We start from the raw sequence: 23,462 nt of genomic DNA on the forward strand, positions 1-23,462 counted from the left end.
GTCCTTTGATGCTTTTTTAAAAATATTTTAAATATGTTCGGTCCAACCCCCCCCCCCAACAACTCCTGGGCTAAGCCCCGGACCTCCTACAATCCTAAATCCACCACTGCGTTTAGTTGTGTTTTTATAAGTTTCGTTTCCTCTGAAGCCACACCCTCCTATGGACAGTATCGGATGACTGTACCAACAACAAGGTAAGATTGTTATCTTGTTCTTTGGGGTTGAATGTTGTAAATTCGACTTGATTTGTATTTATTGTCAAAATATAGTTTTGACGAAAATGACCCTAAGCCTAAGGTATTGAATTCGTCAAATTGTCTTGCTGTTGACGAATGCTGTCTCCAGACTGTTGGTGTTTCTCCGGGTTTTACCGAGGACATCCTTGTAACTGCAGTAAGAACGATTGCATATGTTTGTGTTATGATGCTTTACCGTTCTTAACTTATCACTTTAAGCATTTAGGAAAATGGTCTAAGTGCTCAAATGTCATGTGTAATGGTTTTTTACCTTTTTGAAAAAGAGATAGATCAGCTCAGCTATTACTCTTACTGCTATGGAATTAGTTGTGTGTCAAAGATAACGGAACACTTTCTCAGAATAAAGCAAAACTAAGAGTTTAGGGTTAGGAAAAAAAACTGAGTCAAGCAAAATAAAATTAATTTCAAAAATAAAACTATAAACTTGCAAACAAATCATTTGTGTAATCATGTAAACTATAAGTATTTTTTCTTTGTTTTAACATATATTTTTGTTTGCAGTTCTTGTAGCTTCTTTCTCAATGATCAGACTTTTGCTCTCGCTTCAGCTCTCTCGTTTGCGCTCCTTCATTTTTTGTTTTCGATTCTGACACAAACATCCCACTACACCACAGATCGTACAGTGCAACTCATGCAGCAAACTCCGGAGTCCACTCGACCACGTTTGTGTTGGTGCCTCCTTGGGAGTTTTCATGAAAATATCTGACTTATCTTATGGATTGCTGTGCATTATACTTGTGTTGTGTAGTTTATACTTTAAATATATTTAATAAAATAATTTCCCAATTTGGGATCGATAAAGTGTCTATCTATTTTATAGATAAAAAACACATGTATTTTCAAGCTAAAGGTGATACACAATATAAACTGTATATTGTTATTTTTTAAAGACTTTTCAAAAGCATATATGGCTATGTTTAGGACAAACAATCAAAGACTGCTTTAATTGAGAAAATTCTACAATATAAATATGGCAGATTTGCTTCATTAAACAGACCAGACCTAGGTTGCATACCAACAACATTAGGAACATGCTCACATCTTACTATGTTGGTCTGAAGAGCTGAAGCATTTATTCATACACAATGGATAAAAACGGTGTTGTCTCGTTCTATATCCTGTGAGAAAAATGATATACATTTAGCATTAATAACTTGACATACTATTCCTAGCCTGAGAAAGATATGAATAATCAACAGATTTTAATGGAATCTAACATGTTCATGTAGAATAAAGACAAAAGAGTGATTATACAAATTACATTTATTGAAATTTGAACCAGAAGATGAAGTCTCAAAGAATGTTTTAAATAAAAGGACATAAAACAAAAAGGTGGATAATACTAAAATCTATTAAATGTATGTGCAAAGGCATGTGGTCAAATGAAATAACACTGAGTAAGTGACAACAGCTACACCCAGCGTGGATGAAGCTGGTGCAGGTCTTTCTTCATGCCTCCTCAGTGGATGTAGGAAATGGGAGAAGACCTCTGGACATCACGCTGTCTCAATGATCCACACTGTTAATATGAGAGGAAAATAATTGTTTTAGGAAATGAAAGATGTGACGTTAACTATCAACAGGTCTCCATATAGAAAAAAACAAATTAATTGTGCCATTAATTCAACATTTATTTTTTAAATGGAATTGGAAATGAATAGGAAGAGAGCTCAAATCTGATACTTACTAAAGGTAGGGTAGGTAATTCACTCCAGAAACACTTTTTGTTATATTCCATGGAATGCTCTTAACATCCCGATAGCAATGAATACATTACATGCTTTGACAATAAATAGTAGCTGTCCCTGCTGTTAGGCTACTTAGCTAGCATTGTTATGGATCTAAAATTAGTTAAAGCTAACTTTCATAGCACAGCTTTGCTTTACTTCTCACTAAACAGAATAAAGAAACAGACCGTATAGTACAGCACAAACAACACAAATGATCAATACTTACATATACATTATTTTCACTTGTAGTATTATAATAATCGAAATGCTGATTCTTCTGGGGGTCTTCTGTCCATGCTACCACAGCTGCACTGTACAATCGCGGGAGGACTGGGCTGTCACTCAAAAAACTGAGTAGCCAATGGGGCTGAGCGGGACCCCTGAAAGTCCCGCCCAGCTGGGATGTTTGTGTCAGAAACGAAAAACAAAAAATGAAGGAGCGCAAACGAGAGCTGCAGCGAGAGCTGCAGCGAGAGCAAAAGTCTGATCATAGAGAAAAAAGCTAACAAAAAGATGTTAAAACAATAAAAAAATACTTATAGTTTACATGATTACACAAATGATTTGTTTGCAACTTAGTTTTATTTTTTTAACTACATTTATTTTGCTTGACTCTGTTTTTTTTTCTCTTAATAAACTCTTAGTTTTGCTTGATTCTGACAAAGTGTTCCTTTATCTTTATGACACAACACTAATTCCACATTATTCAGTATTTACTGCTACTATCAAATCGTATCAAAAGAACATTAATTTCCAAGATGTTCAAATTTGTTTCGACAAAACAAATGTTGTACATGTGACACATCATTGCTTGCATAACCCTACTTTTAAGTAGGGCTCATTTTATTATTTGAGTAATTTAGTGTTATAGTCTTATTTCCTTCCCTGTAAATAATGTATATTGATGTGTTTTTTAGGATGGATGAAATACTCAACACACTAAAGCAGTTCAGACTGGAGTCTTACTGCAACCAGTTGGTCCAGCTGGGCGTTAAGGATTCAAGAGATTTCCTGGATAGTGTTACAGATGAAGATCTGGACAACATGGGTGAGATGAACTTCAACTTGAAATCAAAGACTATAAAAAAGCTGACACTCAGTAGAAAACATCTTGTCTGGAGATGTAATTTATCCTTCCTTTTTATTAAGGCCCATCGCATTACCGGAAAAATATTAACCATGTAAGCTTACACAGCAATTCAACTGTAGTAAATACCTTTTTGTAACATTTTATCCAATTCAAATGCTACTTCTCACACTGTGATAGGTGTTGATTCATCAACAGTGGTAGTTCTGTAGGTTGTGTCATAGTTTCAATAGATAGCAGTTACTTCTACTGTTCGCTTATATAGGTGTCTTATAGCATAAATGTGCATACCATGTCATTCACACTTCAAATTCAATGAACAAATCAAAGTGAATTAAAACAAGTATTTTTGAATAAAATGTTCATTTATGAATATAATACACTTACTGAATTAAATACCGGTATTGCAGGTTTTAGTCGTGTGGAAAAGAACCGCTTTTCAGCGATGAAAAACTTTCTTCAAAGAGCTCCGGAGCAGCAGGTTCAAACTGTGACGCCTGTGCACAAATCATTAAAGTCCTTCAGTCTGCAGTACACATACCCCAAATGTGCTCAACCAAAACAAATAACAGGTAAAGGAGCTCATATTTTTATTATCCACTTTTTATCAATAGATGAACCAGGGCTAGCCACTTCCACAAAGTAGCCCAATATGTATCAGACAGTGGGCTGTGACGTGTTAGAAATTAGATGCGGTCAGTCTGAAAACATTGGTAATTTGGATCTAACAGATATGGATCCAGCAAAAACCACAGTTGAGGATCTGATGATGAAGATTTGCCATCTTGAAAGTGTTGGTAATTCCAAAGGAGTCTGTCTCTACACCATCGATGGGATGCCCTTGACAGATGATCCCTTCTTCAACACATGTGAGTAAACCTGATCTGCTCATAATAAAATGCATATTAGCAAGATCTTTTTACGGTTCTGTGTCCAACAGTGACTACAAGGGTATGGAAGCATCCGTAATGTTGAACCATGACTCGGCTCTTCTTTGTCCATCCATCCATCTTCTCCCGCTTATCCGTGGTCGCGTCGCGGAGGTAGCAGTTCCAGCAGAGAGCCCCAAACTTTCTTTTCCCTGGCCACATCAACCAGCTCTGACTGGGGGATCCCAAGGCGCTCCCAGGCCAGCGAAGAGATATAATCCCTCCATATGGTTCTAGGTCTACCCCTTGGTCTCTTCCCAGCTGGACGTGCCTGGAACACCTCCCTAGGGAGGCGCCCAGGTGGCATCCTAACTAGGTGCCCGAACCACCTCAACTGGCTCCTTTCGACGCGAAGGAGGAGCGGTTCAACTCCGAGTCCCTCCCGGATGACTGAACTTCTCACCTTATCCCTAAGAGAGACACCAGCCACCCTGCGGAGAAAACCCATCTCGGCCGCTTGTACCCGCGATCTCGTTCTTTCGGTCATGACCCATCCTTCATGACCATAGGTGAGGGTAGGAACGAAAATGGCCCGGTAGACAGAGAGCTTTGCCTTCTGGCTCAGCTCCCTTTTCGTCGCAACGGTGCGGTAAAGCGACCGCAGTACCGCTCCCGCTGCTCCGATTCTCCGACCCATCTCACGCTCCATTGTTCCCTAACTCGAGAACAAGACCCCGAGATACTTGAACTCCTTCACTTGGGGTAAGGACTCATTCCCTACTTGGAGTGGACAGTCCATCGGTTTCCTGCTGAGAACCATGGCCTCAGATTTGGAGGTGCTGATCCTCATTCCAGCCGCTTCACACTCGGTTGCAAACCGATCCAGTGAGTGCTGAAGGTCGCAGACCGATGAAGCCATCAGAACCACATCATCTGCAAAAAGCAGTGGTGCAATCCTTAGTCCACCAAACTGCAGACCCCCCCCCCCCCACGACTACGCCTCGAAATCCGATCCATGTATATTACAAACAGGATTGGCGACAAAGCGCAGCCCTGGCGGAGGCCAACCCTCACCGGAAATGGGTCCGACTTACTGCCGAGGACCCGGACACAGCTGTCGCTTTGGGAGTACAGAGATTGGATGGCCCTGAGTAGAGACCCCCTGACCCTATACTCCCGCAGCACCTCCTACAGTAACTCCCTGGGAACCCGGTCATACGCCTTCTCCAAGTCTACAAAACACATTTAGACCGGATAAGCGTACTCCCAGGCCCCCTCCAGGATCCTTGCGAGAGTAAAAAGCTGATCCGTCGTTCCACGACCAGGACGGAATCCGCATTGTTCCTCCTCAATCTGAGGTTCGACAATCGGCCTGACCCTCCTTTCGAGTACCTTAGAGTAAACTTTCCCGGGGAGGCTGAGTAATGTGATGCCTCTGTAATTGGCACACACCCTCTGATCCCCCTTTTTAAAAAGGGGAACCACCACCCCGGTCTGCCACTCCTTTGTTACTGTTTCCGACTTCCACGCAACGTTGAGGAGACGTCTCTTCTTTGTATTGTAAGAAAATGTTTGTTAACAAGTCCACCATGTCATTTCAAATGTTTTTTTGCTTACACAGGGTCCTTGAAAGACAGACATATTAAAAATGGAGCTGTGATTTATGCAATCTTTACGCCAAGGGAAAACCTGAAACAGTTTCCTCAAACACCAAAGCGAGAGGTTGTTGACACCCTTGGAAGCGATATTGTTCGATGCCACATCATGCTCAAGGTGGGTCTAAAAATTGTGATCATTAAGCAACTAATGATGATATTAACATTTGATAATATGTTTGATTTATGGCCCTATTTTTTATATAATTCAATGACCAAATGATATACTTACAATCCAGCTCATTATTATATACTTATTACATACAGGGAGAATTTCAGGTGACTGTGAAGTTGGCAAGTGACACGATATCGAGTCTGAGAATCAAGCTGAGTAACAAAAGTGGAATCCCAGAACATGTCCTTCATTACAAGTAACTATCTAATCGTCACACCAATGCTGATTCTTCTTTCTCAATACAGGCAGATTACATTTCTCACACAGTACTTGTGTTTTCTCCTGTACAGAGGTCCACAGGGTGGTGGTGACACTCTGGAGAGTTGTGGGATCTCTGAAGGGTCAACCGTTAACTTCTCTTTGTCCTCATTTCCTCACGAGACTTCATACAACGAGACATTTTTCATTAATGATTTTTTGCCTTCAGTCCCACAAACTCAGAAAGGAATCAGTGTGTTCTTGTCTTCACTTTATGCTGTTGTAAGTATCAATGTATAGAACATTATCAGTGCACATTTCAGAACCACTCTACAACTATTGGATAAATTGCTATGACATTTATTTTCCCCTTCAGAAGGAATCAGTATAACTCTTGTGATTGATTCACTTTTAATCTAACGTCTTTAAACTAGGTCCAATTCCCAAGTTGTCAAATGCTTTGAACTGTGCCCTCAGCTGCCAATTGCATTCAGTACTAATAGGCAAATATTACAATGTTAAAATGTTAAACTAGGGGGATCATAATTATAGAGACTATATCTGTTTAGCATTGTCATTGTGTGCATGGTAAGTCATGTGGTTAGAACTGACTTTTAAGCCTCCTGTGGAAAGGTATTGTAAATTAGATCTTTCCATAATAACACAATGCAATTGGTATCTAACAATTATTACGCTATTTTTTTTCTTCTTCTAGGAAAGTCATTATAAAACAAAGCAACTGCAGAAACTGATTGCCTACATACGGAAACTAACTGGATGTCACCCTCTCGCCCAAAGTCTGCATCAGTTGTTCTGCAGGAATGAAACCCTAACCAGGAACCAGAAGGTAAACAGTATGAGTGATGTCTTTTCTTCATATCCATTGTACTTTTTGAAATGTGTGTTCTAATGTGTGATTTAACATTATACAACTTGGGCTGTAAATTATTTTACTATTATTATACTGTGCTTGAAAAACAATTCCATCTTGGAACATTTCCTGCAAAAAGAAAATGTGTTCACCTTTATTATATTTGTCACAGCTGCAGATTTAATTTAAATGATCTGCATTGTTTCAGGAAAGATGTTTTTCCAATAATTTGGGTAAATGTAACATTTACACGGTGATATGTGCCTTTTTATCAGTTCCCCTTTCATTAGACATACTTGTCCTGTGTTGTAGATTGCAGTGGTAGAAGGCTTGTACCTCCTCTTCAGAGAGATACTTCCTGAGCGTGGAAGACCACAAGGAGAGAGACTCATTAAGGACCTGGATGTCTTTGAGAACTCTCTGTGCTGCTGGGCACATCTCCGATCAGAAGCAAAGGTATGAGGATAGTGAGGCTTGACCAAAAAGGCTCATGTGGTGTTAAATAAATAATGATTTTGTTTGTGTGAAATCTGTCCATAATTGGCAGTGTTTTTGTTGGTAAGGGATAACCATCAATATTTAGATGATAGGCTTGATCGAATGTTGACCACTTAAGTAATGATCACTTGCCTTATTTTGAAAGAAACCGGCAGAGAACCATGAGAACTACGCACCAATCACTCTGACGTCTGAAGATGGCAGCCGCTTCTCTGAACCAGTCAGAGTACCTGGAGTACCCGGAGCATTGGAATGCGCTTATGTTCGTCAGAAAATCCAAGGTAAAACTGTCATGAAATGATCATACAGTACATACAGATGTGTACAAGAGGCGTATCATAGAAGAGGTGTTCAAATGGAAGCAGAGGCCCTTTTTATGAGCTGATCCTTTACTGAACACTGAAAGGAACAGTTAAAACAAGTTATTATTGAATGGTGCTGTACTCTGCTTCATTTCATTTTCTTTCCTCTGTTCAGATGGAGAGAAGATTCCCAACTGCACTGAAGAGGTTTTGCGTGGAACATCAATAAAGAAAGCCACCGACATTGAGAAGGTTCTGCTCAGTCTGCCTCCATTCGTCAGAACCTATCCTCTTTGGATTCACAAGGACAAGACGGCTGGCCAGAAGTAACTATCATTACAGTTTTACTTTTCCTAATGTAACTTCAATGAGATGCTTTCTCTTTTGTCTGTTGCAGAGACATCAGAGTAGTTTTCACTAACCTGTGCAATTCAATTAAAGCTTTAAGATCAACAATGAGAAGACCTTTGGAAGTATGATGGAAGAATTAAAATCTCCCGACAATCAATGCCTCAATGTGACCCCACCTCTGCATTTGAAGGAACTAGGACAGTGTGAGGCATGCCTTGTTCTACTGAGTGAAGGTACTCAATCACAAAGGGGATGGGTCATTTCTGACTGTGCACATGTACTGTATGTTTAAATAGTATTGTTACCTTTTTAAAGTTATTTACTTACTGGGGATGTTGTATCTTTAATCAACATTTCAGTGTTTACCTCTCTGAATTTGCCAGTTAGCTAATGATCTAACGTTCATCTGCAGATTATGTGCAGGTTTTCACAAATAGTGGCCTAGCATTATCAATACAATGCTTCAACAAGCACTAGAGTACAACCCAATACAATATATTATGATACATTACATAAATGATGTTGTCCTGTTCCATTTACATGGAAATTAGCTGTTGAGATTTGGGCACTTTGTGATGTCACAACTGTCTTTTGGGTTGTACAACCACTAGCCAATAACCAACCAAGGTATCACATTACCTTACAAGTCATTTATTAGATGCTTTTATCCAAAGCAACTTAAATACATTCAATAATGTGGGAAATCCCCACGGGAGCAAATTGGGGTTAAATGACTTGCCCAGGGACTCAACAACATGTTGACTGCAGTGGGACTGGAACCTGCTCCCCCCTGATCCAAAGATCAGCACACCATACCACTGAGCCACAGCCCACCTTATCACCTGAATCTCCTCCTAGAGCAACATTGTGTTTTTTTTAACCAAATATCTCGCAGATGGGCGTGGGGATGGCAGCTCATTTGCATTTAAAGCTACAGACACAGAATGAGCACATTTGAAACAGGGCTGAAACAGAGGGGTTTATGGGATGCTACAATGCACGATCTGTTTGGCATTTAGAGCCACACATTTCAGAGACATGTTTTGTACATATCTGAGACTATACATTTATAATATATTGGTGAAAAATAATATAATAGGGGACCTTTTTAAAGGCTGTGCATATGTTAATAGTGTGCACCTTATTCTTCTAACAGTCTGAAAGGGACCTCACATTGGTTTCCATATTGCCTCTGACATTAATGTTTCATGTTCAGCAAGCTTTTTAATGTAATTTATTTGAATTATGTTTTATTTCCCTCTTCGTCAGACAACATTGGCGTGTGTTTGAGAAAAGAGAAGTGTTCCCCTGATATGATCGTAGTACTTGATTGTTTGGATGGCAAAAACAAAACAGTGGATGTGAATTTGTTGGCAGCCAGGTAAGCACCTTTACGGTATCTTGTATTCAACTTTCAAGGGAGCACTCAAATGTATTTCCGTTCACCTTTTTTTTCATTCCTGTGTAAAAGAAATACATTTTTTATCTATTTTATTTTATATATAAAATCCTATTTCATTTTGAAATTCTGCATCCTACTTCTTTTCATATAAATATTTTTGTATTTAAAAATGTAAGCAAAAAAAAATATACATTTATAATACACTGTATTTCGTCTCATCAGAGCATAAGAAAAAGTTGAGACCCGCAGTCTATTATTTTTTTCATCTTCCACAAAATTCAGAACACGTGTAAAGTTTTAACCAGCGCCTTCATGGGCGTCTTCTGTATACTTTATACACATCATAGTTGTCAGGCCTCCCTGCCGGTGGTAGATTAGGTCTTTTTCAGGTTGTCTTATTGTGACCACGATATTTCAGGGACGCTTCAAGGGAATTTTTTTTATTTGGCACAAAAGTGAACTTTAACTTAAAGGTGGGGTAGGTCATTTTGGAGAAGCCAGCTCGAGTGCGCTAGAATTTGAAAATACACAGCCGGAAAAAATCTGCCACTTCCTTACAGAGCCCCTCCTCCAACACACACGAACGCGTACATGACCAATGAGGGCACGAGATAAGTTTGTGCACAGATGGAAGGCTGACAGTCAGGTAGGCCATCCAGTTACTTTAGCCGGGCCGGCTCAGATGATTGGTCGTGCTTTTTACAGTACTAAGGCTTCCACAGATGACATTTTTTTTTCAGATGTATTTATTGTCAAAACATTTAATATATTCATTGCTATCGGGATGTTAAGAGCATTCCATGAAATATAACAAAAAGTGTTTCTGAAATAAATTACATACCCCACCTTTAAGGATGAACTCATTCGGGTTTGGTGGACACAGTTTAAGGTCACTGGGACCTCACCCAACACCATTTGGCAATAGCTCAAGAACACATATTTACCATCTTACGTCGTACAGAATGTGCTGTACAGTAATAGCCAGAGCCACAATGTTTCTGCTGTTGTGGTTTTTATTTAAATATACATTTTATGCACCTCTTTAAATTCACAATACTATTTTGCTGTCAGTTGACTGCTGAACCTTTGTTGACATTGAACACAGGACTGGTGACCATGGTGATGGTCGGACATTTGTCACAACCAGGACTCCAAAAGAGGCTATACTGGTAACTTTGTCTGTTTCTCCTTTGAACGTTTCTTTTAAAGATGTGGGACTGACAGGGCTGTACACATTCACAATATGATTTTCTTGACTTGAATATTCATTAGGTGCTGATAGACACAAGCTCCTCCATGGAGGAAGAGTGCTATGTAAGTGCAGAAATACAGAAGATCAACGCTGTGAAAGAGCTCTTTGACAACTTTGCCACGAGGACCATGGCTTATGATTTTTGTCACATCATCGGTCTTGTGAAGTTCGACTCCCTGGTGAAAATTCTTCACACATTCACAGAAAATCTGGAAACGTTCAAGGTAAAGTCAGTGTATCCATTTTGGATTTGTCTTTAATTTAAGAACAGTTTATGTCGAATTGTAAAGCAGTGATAAACCTCTTTTTCGCATTTGTAGGAACACATGCGCAACATTGAAGCAAGTGGATGCACTCTGCTGTACGACGCTCTGCGACGGGGGGCGTCTGAGCTGGAAAAGGTCAAGACGAGGTTTCCAGATTGTAGACTCCGCATCATGTGTCTCACTGATGGAAATGATTCTGGGTAAACTTCTTCCTCGAATTATGCCATAGCATCATGTTCATACTTCTTGGAGTCGGGAGGCCTGATAATTTATTCCGGTGAATTACTCAGACCTACTACACTGAACAAAAATATAAATGCAACACTTTTGTTTTTGCTCCCATTTTTCATGAAATGAACTCAAAGATCTAAAACATTTTCTATATACACAAAATAACCATTTCTCTCAAATATTGTTCACAAATCTGAACAAATCTCCTTTGCCGAGATAATCCACCCCACCTCACAGGTGTGGCATATCAAGATGCTGATTAGACAGCATGATTATTGCACAGGTGTGCCTTAGGCTGGCCACAATAAAAGGCCACTCTGAAACGTGCAGTTTTGCTTTATTTGGAGGGTCTGGGGGGGTCCGAAAACCCTAGGGTTAAACCCTTACCCTAACATGTCACCCTTCGCATAGAGTTGATCAGGTTGTTGATTGTGGCCTGTGGAATGTTGGTCCACTCCTCTCCAATGGCTGTGCGAAGTTGCTGGATATTGACAGGAACTGGAACACGCTGTCGTATACGCCGATCCAGAGCATCCCAAACATGCTCAATGGGTGACATGTTAGAGTTAGGACAGGACAGAAAACCCTAAAGACACCTCCTCCATACCCATATTTGTGGAAACTGGGCATGGCCTCTAGTGTGCAGGACTTGCAAAATATTATTCTCGGCTATGGCACAAACACCTTTTTGGGGCCTTAGTCTTTCTCCAAAAAGTCAGGAGCCCCCCCCCCCCTGTGCATTGCTGCGAGAAGAGACTGTCTCTCTTATCAGTGACACCTCATAAACCATAATAGGCCTTACACTCAACTTAACACACCAATTGTGTTTTGTTTATACTGTAAATATAGAAAATCATAAAATATGAAGCATTTTCATTGTGGGTTATACAAGAATATATTTGAGTATATTTGATTATAATTAACTTTCGTTTTAAGTATTCAACCTAATATGGAGATCTCAACAATTCACCTGTAACTATGAGCAAGAAGACAATTAATAATGTGATAAGCAACAATGACAAATAACAGATAATTGAACTTTTAGCTGGAATCTCAATGTTTTCTTTCTTACTTTCCATAGATCCTGCATCGAGCCAGATGCAGTTACAGCCAAACTGCTGAAATCTAACATCGTTGTTGACTCAATCCTTCTTGGAAATGTGGAGAATAACATGCTGCATGGAATTAGCAATGCAACCGGTATGGCCTCTTTTGAAAGAGAGCGCTTTAGAAGTGTAATATTCTGATTATGTCAATATGCATTCTGCCATTGCAAGAGAACTCATCACAATCCTCATTGAAGTATTTTACTCAATGATGTTAACTATTATTTCCTCTAATGTTATTTGTATTTCAAGGTATTCAACAAAAGGCTCAGGCATATACACAGATACTGTATATTGCCTTTGGTACATCATATTAGCTGGTTGCTATGAGTCCTCCCAAATTTGAAGATCCTGGCTGAAAGTCCTTAACTTAAGAGTCCTAAAATCAGGGTGGAAGTTAATGCCACACACTATATTACATGTCTCTAAGAGGCTTGTAGAGAGCACATTTAAGTGTGTGTATCTGTGTTTTTCAAAGTCACAATTAGCGTTTAAATTATGTTGCGCCCAGGTCTAGGGGAACCTAGGCACAGCAAAAAATTGCACTCTCCCCACTCCCAAGAAATGGACAATGAGACAGAAAAATGCTGTTGGTCATTTTAATTACCTGTTATTTTTAAAGGAGGCGAGACAACCCACATAAACAAATAATCCTTTGCATACATAAATCTTGCCTAACAAAATAAGTAAAATAAAATACAGGCTTCTTACCTAACCTAACGAAAAACAGGAGAAAACGGGATCAAAACAAAAGGGTTTCGCACTCCTGGGCAAATCAAAGCTTGTCTTCAAGACAGATTAAATTAGCTTAGCTTTCCAAAGATACACAATTATACAACAAGGACCAGTAATCGGCACTAAAGCCACACAGAACAACAGATCACAGAGTTGGGAGTTGGGAGTAAGGGAGGTCGATGAGAGAGAGGGCAGAGGAACTGCATGGCTGTAGCTTAAATGCTCCTGTCTCTTCAGGTGGACCAATCAGCATGTTGAAGGCAGCCGATCAGCTAAACGGGCACCACCTGCTCACACAAACACACACACACACACACACACACACACACACACACACACACACACATAAACATCTTGTAAGATGGGACACTATTGTATCTGAAAAATCAGTTTTGATTGCCATGGATATGATCTCTCAACATATTTATATGCAGACACGTGTTCATTTCCCACCTCACTTCCCCATTGCCTCCAGGTGGTTGCTGTTTCAAACCAAAGACAACCAAAGACGGTCTGAAGCTCTTTGAGATTGAGACGGTTCTGTCATTGGAGCAGAGGAAACTCAAGGAAACGCATGACCCCTCTTCCATCAGCAAGGTTTGATATTATAGATCGTTGTCCACCATTCTGTTGGAAATGATATCGAAACCAAATTCATTAGTTTTTTTTTACATGGAGCACTGATCTGCTAATTCATTTGTTTTTGTGATTTTATAGCGTAGTTTGACAAGTATCTTTACTACTCATGGGTATGACGAATGTCCAGAGACATCCTTGCCAAGCCAGATCAACAGCAAAGTGACAGCGACAGAAAGGTGAGTAAGATAGGATGAGATACAACCTTAGTAAACAAAAGTTCAGTGATAGAAAAATCAGTTATATAGATGCTGATCATAAACCTTGTCAAAAAAAGTTATTATAAAATAATCTGCTGATTACCCTGCCTGCTGAGTTGACAAAGTAAATGTGTCACACATTAAAAGTGTCATCTCTGAAAAAATTGCATTGATCACAATCAGACTTACAAAAAAGGCTTGTGTTGTTCTGTGTTAGGGTAAAAATAAGTCCCATGACAAACCGGGAGAAAAATATATTTATGAAAACATTAAGTCAAATCTGTATTCCTATTTACAAACCACTTCATACTGTTTAATGTCTTACGGTTATTGAATACAATTATATAAAAATAATCTCTGCATTGTTTAGTTAGTTCTAAGTGGTGCAGTTTGAGAATGTACAATTGTCCCAGTCTCCTCTGATGCTACACTGCAACCTGCCTGTGAGAGAGAGTCCAACCACACAGTCTGTGTGTCCAACACATGTCCTGCAACACACATGCTGCAACCTGCCTGTGAGACAGATTCCAACCACACATGTCCAACACATAGGCCTAATAATAATAATACATTATATTTATAGCCTATAGGCTAGGCCTAGCGCTTTTCTAAAACTCAAAGACGCTTACACATGTCCTACAATACACATGCTGCAGCTGCCCAGCTGCTCAATGTTTGTAAAAGTAAATAAATAGTATTTTCATTTCAATAATGTACTTTCTATACCCTGCTTCATAAACAATACTGACATCCCTGCGCTCCTCCGAGTCTGGGGGTCCGGGGATGTGAGGATAGCGCGAGGACACAGACAGGGAGGCTGCTTCACTTCATAAAGGAAATGGCGGTCAATATTAACAACACAGGAGGCAAAACGCTTAAAGAGCCTGTGACACGATTTCCCCCCATCATCCAAACCCATCAATTTGAGTAAATATTGTCCCCTTGAAAACCGTTACTGAACTGATTTTGGATATTTGTACTTTGATAACCATTAATCTGCCCTTCAATGTTGACAATTTCCTGGATCTTCTCGGGGATTCTTCAAGTCCCGCCAAATTATGGGTGACGTCAATGCGGGCACAGCGCTCCAGCTGCACCGTTCAGGATCCCAGCATCTGCATGTAAACGCACGATGGGGCACACAGCAGCAAGCTCAGACAGCGATGACAGTTTAATCTTGAACGTGTCTGAGAGCTCATATGAAGCTGAAGGATCGGTTTATTTTGTATCTGTTAGAAGTTTAGGAATTAGGTGCGTCAATATGGGCGATCATACGGTCATGTAGCCAGTGGTGGACTGGGACTAAAAATCAGCCCGGGACTCTCGACCGGCCCACTTCGGTACCACTAGTAAATTGTCAACGGGGGGAGTGGGGGATGTGCTAGTGAATTATCCGACCGGCCCACTTCGGTACCGGCCCATCGGGATTCGTCTCGATGGCCAGTCCGCCACTGCACCCAGCCCAGCCCACGTAAACTGTCAACGGGGGGAGCCTCGCTGCGGGGAAACGGTGGACCTACTGTCCCGATCGGAGTGGGAATAATAATAATAATAATAATAATAATAATAATAATAATAATAATCCGTGCATTTTATCCATTAATTTCCCCAACATTGTGGTAAAAAAAAACACACTATTAATCCATGTTGGTGTACTACTACAACCAGTGGTGTAGTGGGGATGTTTTTACTGGGTGGACGAGATGGTGGGTGGACGGGAGACACGATGGACGCGCTCGTGAACTGTCAACGGGGGGGGGGGGGGGGGGGGGGGGCTTGGGGACCTCTGTGTCGCCTGTCAGCGCAACTTACATGATGCCGTTTAGACAATATAATAATAAAGGGCGGTGCCGGCTGTCAGCGAACCGATCCGGCCTTTCTGCGTCACTATCACTCAAATGCGGGACATAGTCTCAATGTGTGGGACGCGGGACAAATAATAAAAATGCTGTGTGTGCAGTTCCGCACAGTGCGGGACACCTGGTCACACACACAGTTCTGCCCCTCACACACACACGCTTCAAATCAAGTTGCATAAATGCTTGAGCTACATTTTTATTATAATTACTGTGAAATCTGCCTATTATGTTTTCGTCATTATTACAACAAACACACACTTGCAACTGATAACACTGGCAATGATTTTAGATGTATTAGACTATTACAAAAAGAAATCATGCTTCAAATAAGTGGGGGTACGGCGTACCCCCGCGTCCAACGCCCACTTCACCACTGACTGCAACTACAAAAAGCTAAGGTTTGTTTTCTCATCAGGAAATGCAGACCGGCTCAAACAAGATTTTTAAATCATCAGCCTCACGATCATTGAATGTATCATATGTTCGCCGAATTGACATGAAAGCACTAATAAATGTAGTTTCATCCACTTGAGTTTACAAAAATCATCGATTTGTTTTTATATCACATCCGACGGGAGGAAATTCCGCAGCTCTCACTACCGATTTTTAATCCTAATTTAATCATCATCTTCACCACGATCATTTATGTTTATGTTCGCCGAATTGACATGAAAGCACTGACAAATATGAATATACTGTAGTCAACTTCATTAAAACGTTATTAACGTGCCTAAACTCAGTAATTCACAATTTCTACGCATGACAACACACTTTGTCCGTGTTTGGCTCTCTCGCCGCAGTGAAGCGTTCCCGCATTGACGTCACTTCCGGCTTCCCCCAAAACCTCAAAATGAGTCGAAGGAATTTTCCCGGGAATGTTCGAAATTATTGATATTTATCGGAACGGTATCGCTTTTTCTTTTTTAAACTGACGGTTCGAGATTACTAGTAGCCCACTATTTCATTGCACAACAGTTGTTGGGTTCGTGTCACAGGCTCTTTAATAACCTTCATTACGTGTTTGAGAAAGAACATAAGAAAGTTTGACAAAGATGAGGCTGTTAAACGGGCAGCGGATCCGCTGTGCGTAGAAAGAGAGAGAGACGCTGAGCTGCACCATGCAGCGATCAGCTGATGCGGAGCATAGAGAGAGAGCTGCGGTCCGCGGGGCTCGGCCTCGCCTCCTGTCTTCACAACTCTTTGCAATCCCGGGACCGTACAATTGTTATTTCTTGTTCCTACTTTGAACCGAGTTTTGCTTCCCAACCCTGCCACTGTGCTACACTTCCCGCCCCGCCCGCCCCCGGCTAACTGTACAGAAAGCGGCGAGATGCATTTCCTTAGGAATCGACAAGCGGAACCCCGCCCTTCAGAAACAGAGCGGAGGGAGAATGTGAATACGCAAGGCAGTGGACACTGAAACATGCACATTGGATAAATAACATAGGCGTTTAGTCTATTTAATAAAAGAGCACATGTTCAATGTGAAACGTGACCGTAGATCTGCGTAACCAGGTTTTATGTATGTACATATATATATTTTTTTGTTAGATTTACTGTCTTTATATTACCTTTTATAGTACTCTCAAAAAGAAGATTAAGGAGTCCACTAACGGGAGGTTTTTGGAGAAGGACAAGCGTGTGCTGGAGGAGCTGAAGAGCCTGCACTGTAACCCTCATCCCTTCTTCAGAGTCTTCCCGTCAGAGTCAGACTTCAGTAAGTGGCTTTTCTGGGGCATATTTATTAGTTTTGTTGTACAGGCTGTACAGTATAATAAAATGAAATACAATACACAGTAATCTTCAGTTTTGTATTCATGCAAATACATTTTCTTTTAAATAGCAACAAGCTCGAAATCTGCTCTTATCTTCTCAGCGTTCTGGAGGATTCTCATGCAGGGCCCTCCTGACACGCCGTATAAGAAAGGCGTGTTTGAGCTGTACTGCCAGTTTGGTCCTGACTACCCAGCCAAGCCTCCACTCGTCCGCTTTGTCACACCCGTATCCGGCCAAAATGCAAATAACTGAACAATTATTAAATAAATGTCTTTGTCTTTTTAATAATATGCAGATAGATGGTAATCACTTATAACGTAATGTTATCTGTGCGAAATGTACGTGTGTTTCTTAACATGATGACAGGTGTACCACTGCAATGTCAACAGTGTGGGTCGCATCTGCCACAACTTATTTGACCGCAACTACAACGCCCACATCACCATGAGAGAGATCCTAGAAGCTGTGTACGGACTGCTGATCAGCCCTGAGCCTGAGGACCCACTGGACAGGTACGATTTAAACCATTTCACAAATGAGTCACCATTATGGGCCCTTAAGCTAATTTTTACAAAGATATATTTTTTTATGCTGAATATGTCTTTGAAGAATTTCCAGATTTCAGTAAGTCTTTGTTGTGTGCTCAACATGTTCTGTACATTGGAAATCCTTAGCTTCCTTGTATTTGACTTTGATGTTACAACATCCGATATTGATTATTTGATCATTCTGCTAAAGTAGAGGGTTGCTACAGATTTTTTTGTGAGATTATGTTTTTTTCTTTCTTTTTAAGCATTTTGGCCGAAGAATTCCTGACGAGCCTTGAGACGTATGAACGAGAAGCTGAGAAACACACAGAGGAAACTGCAGGGAAGTCACTGGATGACATGGAGGAAGTAAATGGGCTCTTATATAAAACATATTTTCATATTTTTTTTACATGTTTGGCCATAATATAATGGGTTCTCCCCTTTGTTTTTATTAAAAGAACCTGGTGGAGCCTGTTCCACAGTTCATACCCCAACATCTGATCTGTCCACTCACCAAGAAGATGTTTGTTGATCCTGTGAAAACAGTGTATGGCACAGTGTATGAATGCAAGGCCATTGAGGAACACCTGAAGCAGTGAGTTATTTACTAAAAATGCATTACCTGTATTGTATATTGCTGATAACTGTTGAGAAACCATATGGTTGTATATGAACAATTCTTTAAATGGCTTTCAAGCACAACAAATTATCAGAAAATACTTAGCCATGTTCAAAGACTTGCGATTCAAAAGTCGTATTGTCATATGCACAATCAAATGTTTTCACAGTAAAGTTGTTGGCTCTTTTGCAGACACCAGTACGATCCGACAGCCGGCCCAGGAAGTGAGCTTAAAATGAACGACATCAGAGCCGACCAGGACATGAAGAAAATGGTGATGGATCATCGCACTCGGCAAATAAACGTCTAAGTAACAACTGTGAATATTTACATCGGGTTCACAAATAGAAGGAAATACAACTTGCTCTTATTACATTACCTTTTACTTCTGATTTATACTCATATACTATACCCTGTTCATTTGTCTCTGTTGAGACATGTGTGTTTGGGGTTATGTTTACTGATATATGTTGATGTACTGGTTAGTCTGACACAAAGTATTTTTATGGAATGATGTCAACTTTATAAGTGAAAAGGAGCAACTAATACAATTTAGTTTTAATTTGCTATATGTGTTTGTTATAGTGTTAATATGTTCTTGGGAAATTGGGGGTAACTTGTTCATGTTAAAATTGTATAGTAGTTTTTTCTCACTCAATTTTGGAATTATGAATATATTGCTGGAAGATAGAAATGCAACATCTACTATTGGAAAAACTGTTGGAAAAATAACTCCTATAACTGGACTGATAATTGAACGGTCATCTAAATAATATAAGAGAGTATTGGAAAAACAAAACAACACAGAATAAACGAATATACAAAAGTTGCCTGATTTTTTTCCACAGTGTAATATACCTATTCGATTTGTACATACAGTACATCTCAGTGTCACTTATTTGACATCAGTGATGGCCTTTGGTTTACACTGAAGCCTCAGCGGCTCCCTTTATGTTTTGTAGCCCACTAGGTGCAACATATACAATTATTTTCAAATGTTGAAAAAGTTTTATGACAACGTCTAATGAGAACTTGAAAGGGAACAAGTAGCCTGAATTTTCACAATCCAACAGAAACTATTTGTATCCAGTCAATTAAATAAGAACTTGTCAATTTGGCAGAGACAATGTATGTAGCATAATGATAGAGAGATGGCCCTGTTGGAAGAAGTACTCAGCCAGTTTACTTAAAGGTAGGGTAGGTAAGAATGGATAAACCTGCTCGAGTAAGCTAGAATTTGAAAGTACACAACTTGAAAAAATCTGCCCCTTCCTTCAGAGCCTGTCCACCAACACACACGAACGTGCACATGTGACATGACCAATGAGGGCACGAGATAAGTTTGTGCACGAGATGGAAGGCTGACAGGCAGGTAGGCCATCTAATTATCTGCCGAGGAAGATAATTGGACTTGCTTTTTACAGCGCCAAGGCTTCCACAGATGAAATATTTGTATATATTTATTGTCAAAGCATTTCATTTATTCATTGCTATCGGGATAAGAGCATTTCCCATGGAATAACAAAAAGTGTTTCTGAAGTGAATTACCTACCCTACCTATCATTAAGTTAAACTAACATACTATGTTCTTTAAAAACTCTATCACATACAGTATATGTAAAAGCAGATACGGCGCTGGGTAAAAAATAGATATTCTAAATAGATCAAAATAGATATTCTCTGGGTAAAAGCAGTATCTACAGTAAAGACCAATCACCGCCTCCCATTCTACATGACGTCACATCCGGGAACCAAGTAAATTACGTTTTATTTAATAAAGATAAAGTAGTTCATGTATTATTTACAAACTATATTATAGTGTTATTTTACAACATCTATATATTTCTTTATAGATAAATCCTATTCATTATGTTACGGACCGGGTGGTTTTACCGTCTCTGGTCATGCTTTTATTTTGAAGGCTGTAGACGGAAGTGATACATACATGCTTGGATCATGGATGTGTATCATATGAATTGAAAACCGCCGAGTCCCGCATATCTGAGTAGATTCAGTGTAAACAGGAGGAATCTGACAGCAGGTGAGTTAAACAGGATTTCTTCTTAGATTCTTAATCTATATTATCTTTGGTTAATCGTTTTGTTCACGTTCTTTGTAGAGTTACACCACACCGAACGCTATCGATACTTAAGTTCCCTCAATAGGTTGTGCACTTCAGACCTGCCAGCGTTTATAGTAACTTTGCTTACTTTTGAAAACAAGTACTGTTATGATAGTATAGTCTATGGTTATTATGACTCATGTGAATGAAACCTCTGACAGAATTATTTTCAGACTGTTGTCACTAAACTAAATGCTGTTCTTTAGTGTAAATAGTTTCTGGCACTGATTTCTTTAGTTCAGCTCAGCTCTAATGATCTTTTGCTAATGGCACTTATATATAAGGTTTCATAGTTCCACATGCTTTTTTATTCATGTTTAAACCGTCTTATAGTTAATGTTTTAAAGTTTCTCTTCTTAAATGGTAAGCTTTCTTTTTTTTTCATCACACTTTTTTTTCTGTCTTTTTTTACATTTTATTTTGAAAGCCCTTTAAGCTGTATTAATGGTATGACATGTTGATCTTGTTATTAATATAAAACGTATTAATGACGATTGTGAGTACTACTCTTACATTTGGCAAAACTTGGTCTTCGTAACAACAACTGTAGTTGGTTAGATTAGTATCCTTGTCTTTAAATGTGGTAATCTTTCCATTTACTCTGAACTGATCATACACTGAGAGGTTGAGCAAGCACCTGCCTTTCCTGCAGAACCTGTTTACTCTCCGGTTAAGTTCAATCACTTCACAGTTATGCAGAAAATTGGAAACGCTGAAACTCGTTTCAAACAGTCTTGTTGAATCTCAATGGTTCTGTTGTGAAATACAATACAAAGGTGAGGGGGGGGGGGGGTTCATGTCAACATTAGAGGAAATGCCCACTTGATTAAACCATTGAATCACTCAAATCATGCAGGTTTTGCTGGTTAAACAATACAATACTCACTTTTGTCAAAAACATAAAATGAAATACACATGCCTGCTAAGTGTGAGAATTGTAAAAGTTGTGCCACTTTAAACATCAACCACACTGTTGTAATTCACTGTTACCATCTTATGGACATTAAATAGAGTCTCAAGCAGATAAAGATACCCTGTTTTACATTTATGCTTCTGAGCAACTCAGAATGTATAACAAAACTAAGAAGAAAATGCAGATAAATTTGAAAGAAATACATTTTTGAAGGCACATTTGTTCAAATGAGTAGCTCTAACACTACTGAGATAAATAAATACTTGTTAGCGGGGGAAATCTTCTCTTTAACTGTGACACATCAGCAAAAACGTAAACATGCAGCGATACAATTAGGCATTAATAATAGTAGATATTGTCACATTTTCTTTTATGATGGTTATCAATATGATGAGTATAATTCATTAATTAAGATTTGTTTTTCACTTTTACCTCAGATTGTTTAATAACTGGAATCAAACACTACAACCCTCATACATCTGCTTTAGTTTGGCTTCACAGTAACCCCTCTGCCTTTTTTCTCCAGCACAATGTGGTGGTTGCTGTGGTTGCTCGCCGCCTTGCTGGTTCTCTTCTGCTCCCTGGATGTGTGGTACTTCCTCCGGGTCGCTGCTGTGGTCCTGCGAGCCTGGTTCCAGCCTCAAATCCGGGACATCACAGCAGAGCAGACCCTCACAGGCCGGGTCAGCCCCCATGACATTGACATGTGCCACATGAACAATGCACGTTACCTGCGGGAGTGTGACTTTGCCCGCTTCTCCCTCTACATACGTAACGGGGTATTTAAGGGATTGCGAGCCCTCAAAGCTTCAATGGTCGTGGGGGCAACCACCATCCGCTACCGCAGGGCTCTGTGTATAGGGGAGGGGTTCGAGCTGAGGAGTCGCATCGTCTCGTGGGATGACAAAGCTTTTTACCTGGAGCAGAGATTTGTGTCCACTAAAGATGGGTTGGTGTGTGCAGTCATGTACTGCAAGCAGAGCATCATACGCAGCAGCCCGGACAAGATCATGCAGCACCTGTGCAAGCGGAGGGTAAGATTTGAATGATTTAACACACATGGGAATTGGACACCTTCTTAAATATTGAAAGACGCTGAGTTCACGGTGTGCTTCTTGCAGGTGGAATGCCCTGAGTTTCCAGAGGACCTCCAACACTGGGTAAATTTCATCTCTGCCAGCAGCCAGGCCCTCAGAGCCGAGAGTGGACTAGAAGAGAAGAGCAAATGAGAAATTGCATGGGCAGCTTTGAGACAGGGTTTTTGTAAGACAGCTAATGTAACATGTCAAGGTTAAAATGAATTTGTCTTTGTTCACATTACATGACCTAAACACACTTGTGCCTTCATATTAAAAAAACAAGCTATGCTTGCAGTTGCACCCAAATACTTACCTATGTCAACACTGGAATAACTAGCATACGAGAGTCTAGAAGCTGAAACTCATGCAGTAATAATAAAATATTATGATTGTATGAAGTTAATTGTAATGTACTTTTACAGCAATAAAACAAATTGCTTTTGAAGCCTTGTTGATATACTGTAATGATTTTATTATGTATATAAAGTGACCTAAGGTATTGGAAAAATTAAGAAGTGCTGTTACAAGAAAATTGGACTAACTGTTACATCAGTTATAATATGTCTCTGTAATGGAAAAAACAGGCAGAAATAAACCTTTGAGGAGCACCATTGCATTTGCAGTGTCCAATATTGTGATACATTTTTTAAACGAGGGCAACTTACTTGACATGGAAGTTACTGAAGAAAAAGCATACATTTCCCCAATAATTGTTAACAAAAAAAGTGAACACACTACAATAT

General features: G+C 39.8%; 2 protein-coding genes across 4 annotated transcripts; both read left to right on the forward strand.

Annotated features, from left to right (window-relative positions):
- The first annotated feature begins 112 nt into the window (after positions 1 to 112).
- Positions 113 to 19,431, forward strand: LOC307020497 (uncharacterized protein). 3 transcript variants are annotated; one of them, XM_079651886.1, is made up of 25 exons: positions 113 to 194; positions 2,905 to 3,035; positions 3,485 to 3,646; positions 3,806 to 3,943; positions 5,565 to 5,716; positions 5,866 to 5,969; positions 6,064 to 6,253; positions 6,687 to 6,818; positions 7,155 to 7,298; positions 7,486 to 7,621; positions 7,818 to 7,968; positions 8,084 to 8,226; positions 9,263 to 9,374; positions 10,501 to 10,564; positions 10,668 to 10,871; positions 10,968 to 11,113; positions 12,226 to 12,344; positions 13,461 to 13,582; positions 13,703 to 13,800; positions 17,261 to 17,397; positions 17,557 to 17,681; positions 17,823 to 17,968; positions 18,250 to 18,352; positions 18,445 to 18,581; positions 18,798 to 19,431. In XM_079651886.1, the coding sequence occupies exons 1-25, from the start codon at positions 175 to 177 to the stop codon at positions 18,913 to 18,915; spliced, it is 3,234 nt and encodes a 1,077-aa protein (XP_079508012.1). In that variant the 5' UTR covers positions 113 to 174; the 3' UTR covers positions 18,916 to 19,431. The 3 variants fall into 3 exon arrangements, with proteins under 3 accessions (XP_079508012.1, XP_079508013.1, XP_079508014.1); XM_079651887.1 differs by lacking the exon at positions 113 to 194 and adding an exon at positions 266 to 297; XM_079651888.1 differs by lacking the exon at positions 113 to 194 and adding an exon at positions 375 to 393.
- A 1,088-nt stretch (positions 19,432 to 20,519) lies between these two features.
- On the forward strand, positions 20,520 to 23,164 carry LOC307019042 (protein THEM6-like). The gene is made up of 3 exons (XM_079649648.1): positions 20,520 to 20,646; positions 22,167 to 22,674; positions 22,762 to 23,164. Exons 2-3 carry the CDS (start codon positions 22,171 to 22,173, stop codon positions 22,867 to 22,869), a joined length of 612 nt encoding a protein of 203 aa, XP_079505774.1. The 5' UTR covers positions 20,520 to 20,646; positions 22,167 to 22,170; the 3' UTR covers positions 22,870 to 23,164.
- The last annotated feature ends 298 nt before the right edge of the window (positions 23,165 to 23,462 follow it).

Source organism: Notothenia rossii (genome assembly GCF_949606895.1).
Source record: "Notothenia rossii genome assembly, chromosome: 9".
Taxonomy (NCBI): domain Eukaryota; kingdom Metazoa; phylum Chordata; class Actinopteri; order Perciformes; family Nototheniidae; genus Notothenia; species Notothenia rossii.